The 20,793-nt window shown below is 38.0% G+C and overlaps 1 protein-coding gene across 4 annotated transcripts in view; it reads right to left on the bottom strand.

The window, feature by feature from the left end:
- Positions 1-736: 736 nt before the first annotated feature.
- The window catches only part of ANXA3 (annexin A3), a 58,639-nt gene continuing 38,582 nt past the window's right edge, over positions 737-20,793 (bottom strand). For 3 of the 4 annotated variants that reach the window (XM_054486245.2, XM_063663789.1, XM_063663790.1), the window contains 7 exons: positions 19,197-19,276; positions 15,396-15,452; positions 14,935-15,028; positions 13,403-13,498; positions 9,628-9,686; positions 6,790-6,912; positions 737-1,131 (listed from right to left, as the gene is read on the bottom strand). In XM_054486245.2, coding sequence (XP_054342220.1) covers positions 1,072-1,131; positions 6,790-6,912; positions 9,628-9,686; positions 13,403-13,498; positions 14,935-15,028; positions 15,396-15,452; positions 19,197-19,276 — 569 coding nt within the window. In that variant the 3' untranslated portion in view covers positions 737-1,071. The remainder of the gene's footprint in view (positions 1,132-6,789; positions 6,913-9,627; positions 9,687-13,402; positions 13,499-14,934; positions 15,029-15,395; positions 15,453-19,196; positions 19,277-20,793) is intronic. The other variant, XM_063663791.1, reaches the window with a different exon arrangement.

Below are 20,793 nucleotides of genomic sequence, written 5' to 3'. Positions count from 1 at the left end.
CAAATGGGCTTCCTGACTCAAGCAATCCTCCCACCTCAGCCTCCCAAGTAGCTTGGACCACAGGCATGTGCCACCACGCTAGGCTAATTTTTGTATTTTTGGCAGAGACAGGGTCTCACTAGGTTGCCCAGGCTGGTCTCGAACTCCTGGGCTCAAGCAATCCGCCTGCCAGCCTCCCAAAGTGCTGAGATTACAGGCGTGAGCCACTGCACATGGCCAGTACGATCATTTCTATTCTGGTCCAGGAAAATAACTCTAACTGGAATTTTTTTCACCTTATCTATTTCATATCAGTTAAGGTATTTCATATTAGGTCCCACCCAAAGATAGCATAATGGATTCTTTAAATGCATAGTTTTGCCAAATCAAGAGAAAAGGAAACCTTAGAGGCTTGATTCTAAATGCCCATTCTGGGAAAGTAGTATTTAGCATGAAGCAACCATAATTCATGCTTGCCATTCAGACAGGAAGTGGTTAGATTAATCCTTCAGCAGATGTTTTCTGAAAGCTGAAATAACTTATCATGCATTGCCACTCCTACAGCTTGATCACAACTAGAAAGGGTAGGCCAGGGTCACATACATCTTCATCTTATTCCTTTCTTAAAGAAAAGTGTGATTAACAAGGTGATAAACTGAAGCAGTAACAGCTTCTATACAGAAACATGTTTTAAAATATTAGTTGTTGGCACCAGGCATCAAACAATGTTGGCAAGCTCTGAAAGCAAACAAACAAATTACTTTTAACAAAAGCAACAATTTTTATTATCTTGCTTTATATTTAATGGATTAGAACTATAAAGATTCTCACTTTGTAAGCAGAAATATAAGTTGGATAGTATTTGCAGATCCTTAATACCATTTTAAATTTCATTTATGAGCTGCTACATTATAAATGAGATGCTCTAAAATAATAATCGCTTTTGTTGTTGTTGTTATAGAACAATGAAAATTCCTGTTAGGAATACAAGTTGCTGTTTATATTTGCTTGTTCTCTTAAATAGTATGAGAAGAAGTAAGGTGGAGCTGTTGGGAAAGCCCATCGTGGACCTTTGGAGATTATCTTCTTGGTTCAGTCATCTCCACCACAGATTTTTAAGAGTGTGATTTCATAGTCTCCAGAAGTATCCGACTGCAGAGAACAAAATCAATGAAGAACAAATACAGTATAAATAATGGGAGACCATAAATGAATCAAATCCTATAGCACTAGGGAATTCACCTGGGTGTGAGACTCATGAGCTATACCATTTAGTAAAACGTACCTGCAATTCCATCATTCATTCATACCTGAGTGTAATTATGTTCTGACCAGCATCTTCTTCACAGTAAATAATATTTAGATTCTTCCTGATATATTGCAGTTAAATTTCAATTTGGGTTTCATAAAATAAGATTGTATCACTTACATAATATTGATTTCTAAAAAAAACTTCAAATTTTAGTTTTAATAATATTTATCAAACACTTGCTATTCAAAAGGCTTAATGTGTATTAACTACTTTAACCCTTTTAAAAGCTCTCTGCAATAGGTACTATACGTATCCCCCATTTAACAGATAAGTAAAATGAGAAAAACAGGTTAGGAAACTTGCCCCAAATCTTATGGAGAATAAGTGACAAAAGCAGTATTTGAATCCCTATATCCTGTCTCCTTAATACCCTGCTACACTGCCTAACTTAGAAAAGGGAAATGAACCACATTTTTAAAGAATATGTGTATCAGTTCCTTTTCCCAAGGCCAACCAAAAATAGACTGTTGTCCAGAAAAGATACTATGTAAGGTTGAGGCTTAAAGGGCAAAGATACCAAGTTTGTAACGCAAAAGACTTCACAGGAGGTAAAAATTGGCTTTCAACCTGGATTGTGTAAGATGCTCACATTATTTTTATTTTATTTGAGGCAACCCAACCAGTGAGCTCTTCTTATCACTTAAGTTTCACATTTGAAACGGCTGTCACTGGGGTGAATATTAGAGTAAGTGGTAATATAAAGGAAGTCTCAGAGAAGGCTCATTTAGTGAAGAAGTTAAGCATTACTTTCACAGTAAGACACAATAGGCGTTTATATATATTGTTCTGTTTTCTTTATTTCTTGTTCATTTGTCTGTTTCACAAAATATATGACTCAATATTCTTCTTTTTTATATAGATTGTAGTTCTTATGCTATTGGTTTTCCTGTCTTGCTCTGCAACAGCAGAGCGGACAAGACAATAGTGCTCCAGCTTTGTATTAAAAGAGCTCCTTCTAGACATCTCTGATCAGACTTGTAAACAATTAGGCGTTCTACCAGTTAGTCAAGAAAATACATTGAAGTAGCTCAAAGTATATTTCACACCACTAATGGCTTACTTGACCTCTCCACATGTCTTACATGGCTCAAAGACAGCTCAAACTCAACACATGTGAAACCAAACTCATAAACCTCCCCCACTCCCCAAAAAGAAAAGGAAAAAAAAACAAAAACAAAAAAACCAACCTAAAACCTGATCCTCTTGCAAGGAATGGCGCCACTATCTGTTTTCCAAGTTAGGAACTTGAGTGTCATCGTTGCTATCTTCCTTTCCTCACACCAAGATATTATACCAAGTCCCTTAAGTTTCAACTCCTAAATATCTTTTGAGCCCTTCTTACTCTTCAGAATAAGAAGATCTCACAGGGATCTTTTCATGATCCTGATACTAACTCTTCAAGAGCTCGTGCCCAGAACTCTTCAATGGCTTCCCCTTACTCTTAAGCTAAAGCCAAAATTCCTTAAACATTGCCAAAAAGGTCCTGCATGATCTGGCCCCCACATCCTCATTTTTCATTATGCTTCCTCCACCACGAGGCCTTTGCATTTGTCATTTCTTTTATTAGAAAGTTCTACTGGCTCCCTTACCTCCATACATTTTGCCTTATTAATATCTACTTATTTTCCAGATCTGAATCATGACTTTCTCATAGAAGCCTTTCCTCTAAGTCAAGTCCTCCTATTATAGGATCTTTTAGCACAATGTCACTTTCCTTTACGTTTAACATAGTTGTAATTCCATAAGGGCAGAAAATGTCTTCCCCTAGCCCACCCCCTTTGCTTATAATTGTAACCCTGAGCCTAGCACATAATATGCATTTGATAAATATTTTTAATTGAATGAATGAATTCGCTGATCTCAAAGCTCTCTTTCAACTGAACTCATCTTGCTACTTGGATTTTATTTCTCAATATTCCCCAAGGTAGACCCTCTAATCAAACAAATCCTATTACTTCTTTCCCTCTTGCTTCTTCCCATACCTGTTTCTAGAGCATTTACTTTTAAGACCCTATTGATCTGGGGTCTTAAAGGTAAATGCTCCAGCAGAGCACCTGGCCCATAGGAGACACTCAACACAAGCTTGTTGACTTGAAAGGCAGACTCAAGACCCATTTCTCTAACCCCAAACTTCTTTTCTTCTCAATTCAGATAGTACTAGCTCTATATTCAACAACCTAGTATTTAATTATATGTTGTTTCAATTATTATCTTCTAATTGTTTCTTTATACCTACCTCAAGTCTCCACATAGATTATGAGTCGATTGTGAGTGGCTACTATATTTTCCCATAAAAAGCTTGGAATTGTGCCATTTATTAAATAAATACAGAATTTGTCGACGAAGGAAAACTACCAAAGAACATAATTTCATCAAAATTTTTCATAATATCTTCTTATAAAGTAATAAGAGGTACACATTGGTTTTTCACCTCTGTTCTTCCTTGCCTTCTCCTTCCCACCAGTCACCCCCTGAGAAAGGTGTCAATGGACAAAGAAATGTCTAAACAATAGGTGGAAGGAAGAAAACAGGCAGGATGACAGGCTGAGATGATATGCAAAATGGAACTCTATCCCATGAATTTCAAAAACAACCATCTAAAAAGATCGTGTTCATCAATAGCAAAAATGTAATGAGATTACTTAATAATATATGTTAGGTGGTAGAAATAAAGAAATCTTGTATTATTTCAAATTGCAAACTGAAGTTTTCAGTGATGGATTTTTCTTTTCTATCAAACTACAAATAGTTTAAATGTTTTCTAATACAATAAGCCTCAATTACCCAGACCACTGGGGAACGGAGAGCCACTGGTTAATTTAATTTTCTGGTTTGCTGAGGGTGAAATGAAAGCCCTCTTTATGTCTCAACCTTGTTACTGACAATCTTTAGAAAATGTGTGAGTCTATTTTTCTGCCTTAGTAGCTACAATATGGTTAATGTTATTGAATCTTCCTCTGATGATTGAAACTATTGTGATGTGTCAGGACTGATTCAAATAGAATTGAGTGTGAGCAGTTGATGCAATTTGTGCTAAGGCCCAGGCACAGTCTGAGAATTGCCTTTTTGAGTAAGTTCCTGATTTCAAATTATGCATGCATCTCAGCATCTCTTTCTGTAAAAGTTGAGTGCAAAAACAAAAACTCTGATTAAAAAGAGAGAGAGATTTTAGTGAATGAATCTAGTTAACTGGTTGATGTTCATTCATTCATTCATTCAAAGGCCATTTGTAAAGTCAGAGGCAGGAACCTTCCCAAGATAGCTGCAGAAAGACCCAGGCTAATATTTGTGCCTGTTCAAGGGTGGCTATTGTGGGTAGGGCCATAGCGAAGGTTGGATCAAAGACGCCAGCTGCTGGCAGGGACACTGGAATGTGGTCTAAGCCAGGTGTCCCCAGGGGACATTGCTGGGTGTAAGCTCCCCCACAGAGGTAGGGCTCCAGCCTTGTAGGGGCTTGAGAGAGGGTGCTGCTACCCAGGATCAGGATATGCATGGTGCATAATGATCCACAGCTTAGGGGGTCTAATCAGCATGGACTCCATTCCCAGTTTTGGACCCTCAGTGCTCAGAGCAAACACTCTCTGCTTGGCTGCTGCTTCCTTCTTCATCCTGGATCGCCTTCTAGGCCCCAACTCTCAGCTTAGACCTTGGAGAGTACACCTGGGTCCAGCACTCTCTAGTGCTGATTTCCTCGAGACATTCAAGGGTAGATGGAGTAGCAAAGAGATGGAGAGGTCTGCATAGCCTGCAAGTCCTCTGCGAAGGCAGCCCTGACTCTATCTTTTCCCCTGCTCAGTGTGGCCTTGGAGGCGAGGATGGTGGATTGCTCCATTCACCAACCCCAGCTTCCACTTTGTTCCAGGGAACCAGCTTGGACTAACACTCTCTATAACTCATTTACTAGAGACTTTCATATGTGGTCTGGAGCACCGAGGTAGAAAAGTAAATCAATGGAAGGCTGCTGAACAGGTGTGGGGTTAGCCCCTTAGTTCTCCAGTAACTAGTTGCCATCGTTCTGTTGGGACTATGACTTTTGAACCATGAGCTTAACATACAGAGCCTCTTGTACAATTTTTGTCAGCCTTACTGCCCTATTAATTCAAATAATTTGTAATTTATTTGAAGTTTCTATGTATAATATATCAACTGAGATCTGAAAACAATGAAAATGGGTTTCATGCTTTAAAAGAGAAAGCAAGGAGCCCATTTTAGGAAGATTCTCATCCACAATGAAAGAAACAGAAGGGACCAGAATTTTTAAAAACTAAAATACTGTAAAAGATTGATAAATTTAATTAAATAAGATGTGCAACCTCTGCTTGCAAAAAAATACTTCTGGCCAAGTCAAAGGACAAAGAACGGACTGGGAAAATATGACCAGACAAAAGGCTAATCTACCTTATGTGAAAAAGGTCTTAGAAACTGACCAAAAAGAACAAAAACCCAAAAGAATGTGGACAAAGAATGTAAAAAGTCAGATCACAGAAAGAGAAATACAAATGTTATTTAAAACATGAAAATATATTCAGCCTCACTTATACTAAGAAAAAGGTATATTACAACTACACTGAGATACAATTCCTCACCTATCAGATTATGAAAACCCAAAAGTTTACCTATCTATAGTCCCAGCTACTTGGAGGCTAAGGCAGGAGGACTGCTTGAGCCCAGGAGTTCTAGGCTACAATGTATTATGATCGCACCTGTGAACAGCCACTGCACTTTAGCCTGGGCAACACAGCAAGACCCCATCTCTAAAAAATGTTTTAAAAACCTAAAAGTTTGAAAATACCCTCTGTGCCAAGGCTATGGAGAAAGAAGGACTCATACATTCCTCATGGAATTGCACAATGGAATTCAATTAGTAATATTTGTCAAAATTTAAAATGCATTTATATCTGTCTCAGCAATCCTACTTCTGAGAATTCATCCCAAAGATATACGCGTACCTGATGAAGTTGTGTATGCATTATACAACATTGTTTGTAATAGCAATAAACTGGAAGCCTCTGTTTGCTGTGGTGGGTACAAATATACAAACAATGGAATGATATACAGCTGTTAAATAAAATGAGAAAGTTTCCTATATGCTGAAATGAAAAGCACTCTAAGCTGCAGAACCATGCTGTCTCATGTAAAACAGAGAGGAAATTTAAAATATGTATTTTTCTTTTCTTACATTGTCATAAAGACTGAAATAAATAAAACAGTACAATATAAAAACAGGTAAACAACTTGCATATGTAATTCACAAAAGAAGAAAAATTAGTGGCTAGTACACCTAAAAATATATTGAGTGTCTCTTATATGCCTGGGATTTTAGAGCTGAAAATAAGGGACATTTTGCTGCTACTATTTTAAGCTCAGACAACACATTTATGCATTGACAAGGAGAGAGAAATCTAAGTCATATATTTTTACATTTTAAGGCATATAAGAGTAAGGAGATGGGTAGAGAAGGGCAAAATATGTTTTGCTATTTTTAAAAGTAGACTTACTTTAATTGCTGAATATAGGGAATAGCCATAATGCTTCTTGAACTCTGTTCGAATGTCCAAAAGGTCAATTTCTGATCTGGACACTATTATTCGGTTCAGAGTAAACTCATCAGTTCCAATACCCTGTTAAGAAATGCAGGTGTTCACAATACAAATGTCATTGGTCACAAAGCAACATAGAGATCTATATTTATAAGAATCAGATAATGGTGTGCAAAATATTCAACTACAGTGATTCTTTTTCATTTATTATCAAACTCATCATTCATTATTCAAGAAATATTTGTTGAGCACCTACTCTGTGCCAGCATCATGCTAAATGCTGCAAAGCAGAGATGAGATACCCATGTTAAGCTTCCAATTTTGTAAAGAATACAGGCAAGAAAGTAAGCCATTGCAAAAGTCTGACATGTTGAAAATATTGGGTACCATGGGAGCATACTTCAGGGGGGCCTAAGAAAGATTAGGGATTAGGAAAAGTCTGAGAAAGTGACATTTAAGCGAGGACTAAACAGTCAACAAGGGGAAGGAGTAGGTTCATGTAGGGAGGAGAGAAAGTTCCTATAGAGGAAATAGCAGGCGTGAAGGTTTAGGGCAAGAAAGAATGCCACGTTCAAGGATACGTAAGTAACAAAGAGGGATAACAAGAAATGTGTCTGGAAAGGCCAGACCTTGTTAACCATGAAATGAAATTCTGACTTTATCCTAGGTGTGGAGAGCTATTGTAATATTTTAAACACGAGAATGTTGAGATCAGATCAAATTCGTGGTTTCAGAAAATCACTTTGACTGCAGCATGAGAAACAGATTGCAAGGTAGGAGCAGAATAAAGATAAGGGAGTTAAGACTAGAGGCTTTGAGACTCATCTTGAGCAGACTGAGTAATTAAGGAAGGAGATGATGATGGCCATCCCTAGAATAAAGGCAGTAGGGATGGAGAAAATGGGAAGATTTGAGAGTTGCCTGTGTAAATTGATTGACAAAACATAATGATGTATTACTACAGGATAATGAAAAAGAGAGATAGTATAAAATTTCTAGCTGAGTAGTTAGGTGGATTTTGACCTAATGATGGCCAATATACTAAATGATGTTCCATTCATCTATGTAATTCATCCAGCAAATGCTTACAAGCATCGACTATAGCCAGGCATTATTCCACGTGCTGTGCATATGGCGGTGAACAGAACAGATTATATCTCTGTCTGCATGGAGCTTATGTTCTAGTAGATGAAGACAGACAGTAAAGCAAATTAACTATTGTTTAAGTAAATAGTGATCAGAAATATAAAGAAAATAAAGCTGGAAATGGCATGGAGAGTGACTGAAAAGGAACCAATTGGCCTGGTACAGTTAGGGGAGACCTCTCTCAGGAGGAGAGCTGAGACCTGAAAGATAAGAAGGAGTCAACTAGGTAAAGATCTAGAGAATGAGCATTCCAGAGAAGGAATGGATGCAAAGACTGTGATGTGAGAATAAACTTGCCACAGTTGAGGAATGGAAAGAAGGCTGGGGTGGCTGAGGCATAGTCAAGAAGGCTGGGGAGGCATGGTACGACTTCAGAGAGTTGGGCAAATTCCTGTTGGGGCCATTCTCTGGGATGATTGAACAGGGGAAGGGGAGCAGATTTGGGGCTGGGCAAGGTGAAGGAAAGGATGTGTTCACTTAGGATATAACTTTGAAGGTACATGTGGGACTGCAGAAAATGGCTGGTAAAGAGATTGAGGTAAGCATCTTCTGTGCACAAGGCCCTGGCCTAGGGTCTGAGGATAAATAAGAGCCTGTACTCATGGAGCTCACCATCTGGCAGTAAAGACAGACAAGCAAACACAGGGTTACAGCATCATTAAAGGCTGCCAACTCAGCTTGGTTTATTTTAAGCAAGGCAGCTTGAGAGGCCACAGGATCTACCGGGTCTCAAGTTTGAGGTTTGGCATTCTAAAACAAGTTCTACTGCCTGCACTTACTGTGAAGTAGCAAAAATAATGTGGTCAATACTTCTCTGTACCTATCTCTATATGGATTAGAATACTATTAACCTATGAGACAAATCAGTAGACAAATTAGCTACTGTAGAAAACTAATCTAAGTGGAAAAGAAATATGACATTCTAGCAACATTAAGCCATATTTTTACCTTCTAATTTTTTTTTTTTTTTTTTTTTGAGACAGAGTCTTACTCTGTCACCCAGACTGGAGTGCAGTGGCACAATCTAGGCTCACTGCAGCCTCCGCCTCCTGGGTTCAAGCAATTCTCCTGCCTCAGCCTCCCGAGAAGCTGGGATTACACTGCATCTGCCACCACGCCCAGCTAATTTTTGTATTTTTAGTAGAGACGAGGTTTCACCATGTTGGCCAGGCTGGTCTTGAACTCCTGATCTTGTGATCCACACACATGGGCCTTCTAAAGTGCTGGGATTATAGGCGTGAGCCACCGCGCCTGGCCTGCCTTCTCATTTTCTATTTAAAATAGAGGATGAACTTTTAAAATTTAATACTATACATGAATTTTCATCTTTCATACAAGTGGAATATTAGCATCTACTTAAACTCGTCATATTAGAGAAAATGAGAATGTTTTAGTTAAATAGAAATCAAATTATACCTACTTAGAAAAAAAATTATTTCATAAACCCAGGTCTGTTTATTTTGAAGAGAAAATCAGGTGTCTGTGTAAAGAGTGTATTGTATCATACCTTGATTTGCTGTAATATAATTTATCTTAAAATTTTTAAATTACATTAAAATAACTAATTTTTATACATTTGTTCTACTATTTGCATACTTCCCCAAGGGAATTAAGGGACGCTAAGAATGCACATGAACTTTCCAGACCAACCTTCAAGGCTCGATGCAGTCTTTCGGCTAAAAAGGCCGGCGTGTTCCTCACACAATGAACTGTAACAAAAAGCAAAGTAATGTTCAGCTTCATGGAATAGAAATTGGGTTAATCTATAGTAAGTAATATGTTTTTTAAAAAGATTCTTTAGACTGTCATACCACTCTACCCCCTCCCCACAACTGGCTTTTACTTGGAATGAAAGAAAGGCTGCTTACCCTGATTTTCAAAGCCTTTTAATATCATATTTGCAAAGAACTTTAGCACAGTATTTATCTCCAGCCATGGGGAAAATAAAATTACCTGCCAAAGAAACTCCCACAGCGACTGACTCATCTCTGGATCCCAGACACACTGAACACCTACGCTTTCACTGATAACTCCCTAGGGTGCGACACTGCTCAGCTACTAACATCTTGGGCTACTGATGAACAACTTGGGCCTGACAACTGCAGCGATGTTGCTCCAAATAACTCATTAGGCACGAAGGGGCACTGGAGTTCCATTGAAAAGCAATTTTTCCTATGGAAAGAATTTTCTTTTAAATGACTGGATTAGAATTTATAGGCTGGTTAAAGTGACTTCATTAGAACACGTACCTGTCATCTAAATTCAGTTGCCTTAAAAAAAAATACAATCTTTCAATTCTTTATTTTGAAATAACAAGTAAAGCAGAAATAAAACAAGAAAAAGGAAACTGACAAAAACGCAAGAGTAAATTATCTTTTAAATGAAAAGAAAATAGGAATAGAAAAGTCTGTAGGGAAGAAACCTATTTACAGCAAAACAATTATTTTTATAATCCTAAATCTGATCTCTAGGTAGGAATCCAACCAAAAGTGAATGGATTTTATAATGAATTTTGGAGCTCAGAACAAGAATAAGTGACTTTCTCATTGTGGCTTATAGACTCTCTTAAGGAAAGCTAAAAGACTTTTGGCTTTTGTAAGTGATTTAAGGGAAATAGAAGGAGAAATGTATTAGAAACCCAAACACAGCATTTAGAATAAAACTGTTACATGAAGTTCTCTGACAAGAAACCAACCATTTAAACTAGTAAAACTCACATTAAGTAAGCCATAATAGCTTGACAAAAAATAATGATGCCCACTTTCATCCTATTAAGCTTTCCAGTCACCTCCCTGCCAGCTAGATTTGTACAATCCCTTCTTTTCATGATCCTTTCTTCCCTTTAGCTTGCCTTCTGCTTTATGTTCTTACCTACTAGATTTGTTCTTCATATCTGAAAGTTTTGGAAGGTGGCAGTATGTTTCAGTGGGAAGGAGGCTTTATCACCCAGCACCATAGGCAGGGAAGCTTGGGAGTCCGTTAGAGTTAATTACCATGACCAAGAATTCATAATTGCCCATTCCCTACCCTCTTCATTGTCTTGACCACACTTTCATCAGGCCTCTCTCCTCCCACAGGTTCCTGACCTCTGGCTTGTCCCCAGTCCTGAGCAAGCCCTAAAATGCAGAACATGTCTCTGTTGCAGCTTATCTTGAGAGTCCAGCTGTCCACTGCCAGACGTGTTTCCTGTCAATCCCCAGTGATCATGCCCTCGTGCTTGCCCAACACTAAAAGTTGCTGCTAAGACTTTTCTGTTGGATTTTGAAACTTTTGCACATTTTTCCCCATTTTTTAGAGATGGGATCTCACTTTTGTCACTCAGGCTCTGCTGTAGTGGCACCAACATAGCTCACTGGAGCCTCGACCTCCTGGGCTCAAGCACTCCTCCCACCTCAGCCCCTTGAGTAGTTGGGACTATAGGCGTCTACCAACCCACCCAGCTAATTTTTTATTTTTTTGTAGAATCTTTAATATAAAGATTAACAATATAAAATGGAAAAAAAAATTAACCAGTTCTATCATTGCCACTGGAACAGTCTCAGAATGCTGCTCTCACTATGTTTCCCAGGCTGGTCTTGAACTCCTGGCCTTAAAGGATCCTCCTGCCTCAGCCTCTCAAAGTGATGGGATTATGTGCGTGAGCCACCACACCCAGCCCAGTCTTGCAGGTTTCTGAAATCAACATGTTCTCTCTATTGAAATAGTTCTACTGAATAAAGCCTCCCCTTACTTAAGTCTGGATTTGTTATTTGGCAACTAGTATGCTCCTATTACACGATTCTAAGGTGACACAGCTCAGATCGTTTTTCATGTCAAAAACTATGTGTTGACCATTGTTTTGGATTCCTTGTGTATGAAATATGCAGAGTGGGCAAATCTATAGAGACAGAAAGTAGATTAATGATTTATAGGAGCCGGGGGTGGGAAGGATTGGAGAGTGACTGTCAATATTTATAGGGTTTTTTTATGGGGCTGATTAAAATGTCCTAAACTTAGATTGTGGTGATGGTTGCAAAACCTTGTGACTATATGAAAAAGCATTGAATTGCACACTTTGAATGGGTGAATTTTACGGTATGTAAGTTATATCTCAAAAAAAATTTTATAAACTGGTTTATTCCAATGGTAGACTGAAACAGAAAATGAAAGTGTGACAGATTTTGAACTTCAATTGAATTATAAGGTCTTTTTTTACATGATAAAATAATGTGCATTATAGCCCAAATGTAATACATAATTCAATGATATATTTCCAAGAATCCTCCTTAGCTCAATGAATGAGAGTTTGTACATCTCAATAAAGTTTTTCAAACATTACGGCTTAGAAAGAACATCAAATGAAAAACAGCAAGCAGAATTAATATTAAGATTAACAATATAGGCCAGGGGTGGTGGCTCAAGCCTGTAATCCCAGCACTTTGGGAGGCAGAGGTGGGTGGATCACTTGAGGTCAGGAGTTTGAGACCAGCCTGGCCAACATGGTGAAACCCTGTCTCTACTTAAAATACAAACATTAGCCAGGTGTGGTGGCATGTGCCTGTAATCCCAGCTACTTAGGAGGCCGAGGCACAAGAATTGCTTGAACCTGGAAGGCAGAGGTTGGATTACTAAACTGGCTTAGGTCTTAGTTGCGTGTGTGTGTGTGTGTGTGCATGTGGTTTTTTTTTTTAAAGAGACAAGATCTTGCTATGTTGCCCAAACTGGCCTTGAACTCCTGGGCTCCAACAATCCTTCCACCTCAGCCTCCCAAGTAGGTCAGACTATAGGTGCATGCCACTGTGCCTTGCCTATGTCTCAGTTTTCAACAAAGCTCAATAAAAATGCCAGTAGAAATAAAATATATTTCAGCTCTCAAGAAGTTTACAAGCTAAACATGGTCACAAGACAAATACAAATTTAAAAAGCAAAGTAAGATTTAAAAAGATGGCTGGATGTGGTAGCTCACGCCTGTAATCCCAACACTTTGGGAGGCTGAGGTGGATGGATTGCTTGAGCTTAGGAGTTCACGACTAGCCTGGGCAACATGGTGAAACCCCATCTCTACAAAAAATACAAAATTAGCTGGGCCAGGTGGTATACATGCTTGTAGTCTCAGCTACTTGGGAGGCTGAGGTGGGAGGACTGCTTGAACCCAGGAGGTTGAGGCTGCAGTGAGCTGAGATCACATCACTGCACTCCAGCCTGGGTGACAGACTGAGATCCTGTTTCAAAAAAGAAAAAGAAAAAAGACTTAAAAAAATAACTTCTTCATGCATTCACTTAACAATATTTGTTGAGCATACTGTGTGTATCCTGGACCATGATGGGGGCTGTAGGGAGCATAAAAAGATGGATCAGTCAGGATTCTTGCCCAAAAGGAGCAGGCCTTGGCACTGAGTTAAAACAAGTGCAAAGTAACTTAGTTTACCAGCACTCGAAGGCTTACCTATGGCCAACAGTAAGTCTTCAAAATGCCCGGATAATTCTCCTTTTATGCTGTCCTCAATATCCTTTTGGCTGATATTTCTGTATTCATCAAATGCTAAAAAGAAGCGCCACAAAATTATTTAAAGCAACGCAGTTGAGCACATTTGAATATATTCTAGTTTTTTATTTGATATGCAGAAGATCAAGTAGAAAGCTAAAAAACTCCCTCTTTAAACCATGAAAATTTGGGCACAGAAGTTTTTGTTTTTCTTTTGTTCCTTTTTAAGGAAATCATCTACAATAACACCCAAACTCCCTAGATAATTTTCTTCAATGATCTGTTTCTCTTTCCCCTTCTCTCAAGCAGTAAGCATTTTAAATAGCCTAAATAGTTAAATAATAAATAATTTATCCAGTAAGTTGGGCTATTTTAAATTTTATTTATAGCAGCACCTGGGAAATGATACTATAATCAGTAGTCAAATATGTTTTCTCTGGTAAAGAAATCTTAATTCTGAAGACTTCCTTGTGCTGAATAAATCATTTCCTAAGGCAGCATGGCCTACTTCACACCTCCCAGAAGGCATTTGAATTTCTTGATCAGTATTTGCCCCAAGCAAAACCTGTACCTATGTCACCAAGTATACAGGCATATTTGGTAAGCCAAGTATATTTTTCCCCAATACATTTTTAAAAAAAGAAATTTTGGAGAGAGACCTAGGGTTATCTGGTTTTTGTTTTTCAAACAAAGACATGAATAAAGCAACTATCACATACTGTTGTCATTATTTGATAAAATAAATGTGATTTTAATGCAAAAGTTAAGAAAGAACAATTTCAGAATTTCAAAGTCACAGTAATGTCCTTATGTTTACTCATTGTTCCGTCAACTCAGCATAAGCTTGGTCTTGCTGTGTGGTTGTTCTGTAAACTAGCATCTGGAAGCCAGTCAGAAGATGTTCACAGTAAATGGAGGTTTAGTTTTCTAGGTGTTGTTGCTTCCAGAACAGCTCTAGGAGACGCCATGAGCGAGAGGGCGGGTGCCCACAATTCCATGTAATAGCTGGTCTGATGATAAGAGTTGATGCATTCTACCACTTACCTTCATATCAGAAATAGCTGAAGGTTAATCAGTATTGATGTGTCAACAGAGACTCACCTGCAGTGTCTGGCTTTTCTGGAAGTGGCTAACTAGGGAGAACTGTTAGGTGGAGTGGAAGCAGTTGGGCTTCTCCATCCCACAGGAACATGCCCTTCTACTCTCACCCTAGAGGGTGGCCTCTTTTCTTCTTCCTGCCACCTCCCTCCCCCATCTGTTACCTGGTACTCACTAGGTAATCTACTCAGCCTCTATGGAAAAACAAAAGTGTAGTGTCAGTACTTCCTTGAATTACAATACAGCTTACCCATTTTGTTTCCTGAAGTGTGAATAAATAAACTGGAACAGACTTTGCAATTTTAAACTTCATTTTTCTAGATCTTTGTATACTAAATGCAAAAACATTTGTAAAAACAACATGCAACACAAAGGATTGTAATGTGAGTTCGTACTTAGTTTTAGTTGAGGAAAGCTCCTTAAACACAGGATCTCAGTGAATTTGTCTTCATCCGTGCCCCATCTGTTCTCACCAGCTTTATAGAGAATCTATTCACAAGAGAATATTATTAGAGACAAAATTATTTTCTTTTTTTGAGAGGTGACATGAGAAGAATCAGAGTTGTATTTCAGAGGTCAGTGCAATCATCTATTATCTAAGTCTCCCACTTTCAGGACACTAGAAATCAAAAATTGGGCTGGCAGGAGCCAAGGAGAATGATAACTACCACTGAGGCAGGCAAAAAGTTAGGGTTCGGATCCCCAAGCTTCAGGCTTCTCTTTCAAACAGGAAAAAAAAAAAAAAAAAAAAAAAAAAAGCCCCTGTTGCTGCTATTTTTCTCCCTTTTCACATAAATGCAAAGGCAGCCACATAGGAGAATAGGTAAAGGAAATGTTTTCCCGCTTTGTTACTGACCTGGGCATCTTTTTTGGCCAGATGCTCATCCACTTTCAGACTTTCATCTCTTCTGCCCTAAACAGGGATGATGAAAACAAGGGCCATCCTTTAAAGAGAGAAGATTCTAACACACAGTACTTCAACCAGCAGGGGATCTTAGTGGTTTTTCTTCAAGGCAGGACAGGTTGCACAGAAAAATCATGTACTCGGGGCTCCAGTTCTGGTTCTGCCATTGACTAGTCATGAAATTTTTAGCAAATCACACAATTTTGGGGTCCTCATTTCCCTTCTCTGAAAATTCATATATATATATATATATTTAGAGACAGGGTCTCGCTCTCTGTCAGCCAGGCCAGAGTGTGATGCTGCAATCATAGCTCACTATAACCTTGAACTCCAAGGCTCAAGCTATCTTCCCGCTTCAGCCTCCTGAATAGCTAATATGACTGCAGGTGCACACCACCAAACACAGCTAATCTAAAAAATTTTTTTAGAGATGGGATCTCGCTATGTTGCTCAGATTGGTCTCAAACTCCTGGCCTCAAGCTGTTCTCCCACCTCAACCTCTTGAATCTCTGGGAATACAAGTGTGGGCCACTGTGCCTAACCCAACACAGAGGTCTTATGTGGAAGAAAAGACAAGGTACAAACTGGGAGAACATATTTGTAACATGTATCTGATAAAGAACTTGTATCCAAAATATATAAAGAACTCTTAAAACTCAATATGAAAATAAGAACCCAATTTAAAAATGGTTGAAAGATCTCAACAGACATCTCACCAAAGAAGACACACAGGTGGCACATGAAAAGATTCTCAAAATTATATGTCATTAGAGAATTACAAATTAAAACAATAAGATGCCACTACACAACCTATTAGAAGGGCTCAAATCCAAAACACTGACAACACCAAACACTGGTGAGAATGTGGAGCAACAGGAACTCTCATTCACTGCTGATACAAAAGCAAAATGGTACAGTCACTTTGGAAGACAGTTCTGCAGTTTTTTAATAAAGCTAAATATCTCTTACTATATAATCAAGCAATTGCACCCCTCGCTATTTAACTAAAGGAGTTGAAAACATGTCCACACAAAAATCTGCACATGAATGCTTATGGAAGTTTTATTTATAATTGCCAAAACTTGGAAGCAAACAAGATGCCTTTCAAGCAGGTAAAATAAATATTCTATACAATGGAATATTACTCAGTACTAAAAAGAAATGAGCTATCAAGCCATGAAAAGACACAGAGGAAACTTAAAGGCATATAGCTAAGTGAAAGAAGCCAGCCTGAAATGGCTACATACTGTATGATTCCAACTATAGGACATTCTAGAGAGGGCAAAACTATAGAGACAGTAAGAAGATCAGTAGTTGGTGGGGAGGAAGGTATGAACTGGCAGAGCACAGAGGATTTTTAGGACAGTGAAACTACTCTATCATACTGTAATGATAGAGATATGACATTATACATTTATTAAAATCCATAGAACTATATCACAGAGTGAACCCTAATGTAAACTATAAACTTCAGTTAATAATAATGTATCAATATTCATTCATCATTTGTAATAAATACACATACTAATTAATGCAAGAGTGAGACCTTCTCTCTCTCTAAAAAAAAAAACAAAAAAAAATTAGCCGAGTGTGGTGGTGTGCACCTGTGGTCCCAGCTACTCAGGAGGCTGAAGTGGGAGGACTGCTTGGGCCCAGGAGGTCGAGACTACAGTGAGCTAAGATCACACCATAGTTCTCAAGCCTGGGCAACAGAACCAGATCCTGTCTCAAAATAATAATAACAATAATAATAATAATAATAATAATGGAAAGGAGAGAGTAGAAGAGGGTCATATGGGAGCTCTCTGTACTTTCTGCTCAATTTTTCCATAAATCTGAAGCTGGTCTAAAAAGTAAAGTTTATTTAAAAAAAAAAAACCTCAAAGGCCGGGCACAGTGGCTCACGCCTGTAATCCCAGCACTTTGGGAGGCTGAGGCGGGTGGATTGATTGAGGTCAGGAGTTTGAGACCATCCCGGCCAACATGGTGAAACCCTGTCTCTACTAAAATACAAAAATTAGCCTGGTGTGGTGGCGTGTGCCTGTAATCTCAGCTACTAGGGAGGCTGAGGCAGGAGAATTGCTTGAACCTAGGAGGCAGAGGTTGCAGTGAGCCGAGATCACGCCACAGCACTACAGTCTGGATGACAGAGTGAGACTCTGTCTCAAAAAAGAAAAAAAAAAAGTCCTCAAAGATCCCCAAACCAACTGTAATATTAAAGCCTCTATGGTTTAAGTGGTACGTGTGTGTGTGTGTGTGTGTGTGTGTGTGTGTGGTATGTGTGTTCATGTACAAATACTTAAGCACATTATAGAAAGACAGGAGACAGAACAAAAACACGGAATTGCCTGAATTATTTGGCAAATTATAGGTGAATGAAACATTTAGCTACAATAGTTTAAAATGAATTTGTTCTTATTTTTAAGCGTTAGGTCCTTGTATGACTGTCTGATTTTTGCCTGGTTTCTTTTCTGTGCTGCTGATACCCTGCTGCTGTTTGCTTTCTTCTTGTTCTCTTTCGCTTACACTCTGCTCCAATGATATAAATGCTGATTATCATTGGTCTTAATATAATACTAACCACTACCACCCTGTGTTGATCACTAAGTACTTCACATACTCTCTCTTTTTCTTAATCTTCATAACACCCTGTGAGTACTTGTTATTGTTAGTATTTTAGTTTTACAGATATGAAAATGAATGCTTTAAGACTTAAAGAACTTGTCCAAATATAAAAAGCTAGTTGGCAGCATGAGAGTCCAGCCCTGTTTGATTCTAGAACCCTGTCCTAGAGCCCTACTCTATACTGCCTCCTGTGGGTGGGTGCGTTCATGTCCATACACAAACAGATGTGCACTTAGGAATATATACCTCTGAGAGCATATGTTTGCAGCAATGCTTCATAAATTTGGTGTTGTGGGTTCAACCTTCATAAGGTTTTCACATTTAAAGTAACTGAAACCATAATTTAGATAAATCGCTTCCTAATGGCATAATGCCTCACTTTGACAGGTGCTGTTTCAACCATGAGGCTGAGACCGTTGTTGGGATTTTCTCACATTTAGGTGCTATGTAAATCAGCTGAAAGAAAATTGGTGAGCTATGGTTTAAATCACTTTCTCTCTTACACACAGCTGTGAATACATCGCATCCTTGACTTTACCATCTTTATGATAAAAGTCATGAGCCTTCTTAAAAGAGAAAGCAAGGTGTGGCCTCATTAGGTCACATAATGATTAATAGTTTGGCAGCTTTTCCAAGGTGGGAAGGCTGAAATTGCAGCAATAATTTTCTTTTTTTTAATCCTGAGACTGATACTCAATTTAATTCCCATTTCTAAAGATAATTCTTCTGTATCATGCTTCCTATTTAATTTAGAAGCTAACAAAAGAAATATTTATTCTTTGGAGTCCAGAAGAAAATAAACCTGTTCTTTAAAATGGAGACACTTATAATGGAAATAAATATTGTATGTCAGATGATGTATCAGAATGTCTTCTAATGTCAAAATTGTGAAACCTGACCAAAACACCTCCACTTACTGACTCAAATAAGTTTTCTTCGTTGTTACATCATTATATATGCTTTTATGATTATATTGCTTGGTGGCAATGAACATGTAAAATGAACAAGCCATTTCATAAGGAAAATTATGAACTCATTGTCTCAGTTTGGTTATTTTTAAACTCCCTAAAAATTATTATTAAGCATGCAGCTTACTGGGGAGTTAAAAAATAAAAAACAAAACCTTACATCTGCCAAAGTCAACAGAGCTTTCCGAAAGTCACCAGATGTTTCCGAACTAATGTCATCTCCAAGACTCTTCTTGTATACTGAAACCAAATCAGAACGAAATTAAGCCTTGACAAACTGAAAAATACGATTATAAAACAGAGAAAAGTTTAAATGCCAACACTATCAAAGAATGGGTATGTGATAAGATAAATCTTGCCCTTTTATTTAATTTCTTCATGCTTTTCTGTTGTGAGATGGTACATTCTTCTTGTAACTCTTACTGCACTGTGTTGTGGTAGATGCAAAAGAATAGAAAGAGTTGTCATTCTGGAGCAAACCTTGGTTTATTTCATCTGACAATGGCACTAAGGGATGCATAGTGGAAAAGCTGGGGTAGATGAGCTACTAGTTTGCCTTTCAATTTCCATTCTGGCCATCTTCCATACTAAGAGAACCCTAACCTTAAGCAAGAAATAATGCACACAGCTTAAAAACTACTTTCTTAGCTTTCCTCTTAGCTAGTACAGTTCTATAACTTAGTTATTCACAATGAAATGAAGGCAGACAAATCTCCTTAAAGGGATGGGGCCATATTCATCTTAGTCCTTCCTCCAGCTGACTGCCTTACATGTGAACTGACATCTGCATCTTGGGCAGCCATCTTGGACTGTGAAGATAAGGACCTCTTCTTAGTGACGGCATAAAAGTAATCAAGAAGAAGCCTGAGTTCCTAAAAGATTTGAGTAGCTGTCATACTAGATCTAGAATTGCCAATGTCTAGTATTCTACATATGATAAAAATAAACTTCTACCTTTTGTAAACCACTGTAATTTTTCTGTTTTATTGAATCTAACCCTGATCTTAATGAATATAACCAAACCATATTTTTTAGTATCTCCCAAAAGTAAGAAAGCTACCCAAAACATGCTATTTCCCTTTACAAATGCCAACCGTGTGTTCATATATTTTAGTACTGACTAGTTGTAGCCCCTTTTGCATGGCCTGTGATGTGCAGTGCCCATCAGTCTTAAATCTCTGTCCGTCCCATCCATGGGGTGGTGATTCTCTTGGAGCCACTATACCCCTTGTTGTAGGTGACACCATGTGGCTATCTGAACTCTGTCTGCATCATTCTCAAGAATTCTATAAATTAGCCATACTAGCCATGAGAATTCTCATCTATTTAAATCAATGAAAGACAATTATAGAAAGTGATATGAGATTATCCAACAGCAAGAACTGCGTTGAGATGGAAACTTCTTCAGCATGATTTTACTAAGTCTCTTTTTATGAAATCTGTAATTTTTCAAGGCAATTCATATAAGTAAAATCCACCAAAAATGTGTGTTATTTTTCTAAATAATAATATTTAGTAGGCATCATTAAACCTAATGGTTGTGATATTGTTACATCTATCCTTCATTCTAGTTAGATAAAAAACTTTAAATTTGAAAATATCAAGTAAAAGAATGAAGATCCCATTTGTTAGAACTTGGGGAAGTACTTTGTAATTTTGGAATTATTTAGATGAGACTTTATAAGTCATTTCACACAGCCTCTCCCTTTCCTTCAAATATTTTGTGGGATATTAGAGTAAAAAATTATTTCAACCTA

The sequence above is a fragment of the Pongo pygmaeus genome, chromosome 3, assembly GCF_028885625.2.
Source record: "Pongo pygmaeus isolate AG05252 chromosome 3, NHGRI_mPonPyg2-v2.0_pri, whole genome shotgun sequence".
In the NCBI taxonomy this organism is placed as follows: domain Eukaryota; kingdom Metazoa; phylum Chordata; class Mammalia; order Primates; family Hominidae; genus Pongo; species Pongo pygmaeus.
This window is presented reverse-complemented; position numbering and strand designations above follow the sequence as displayed.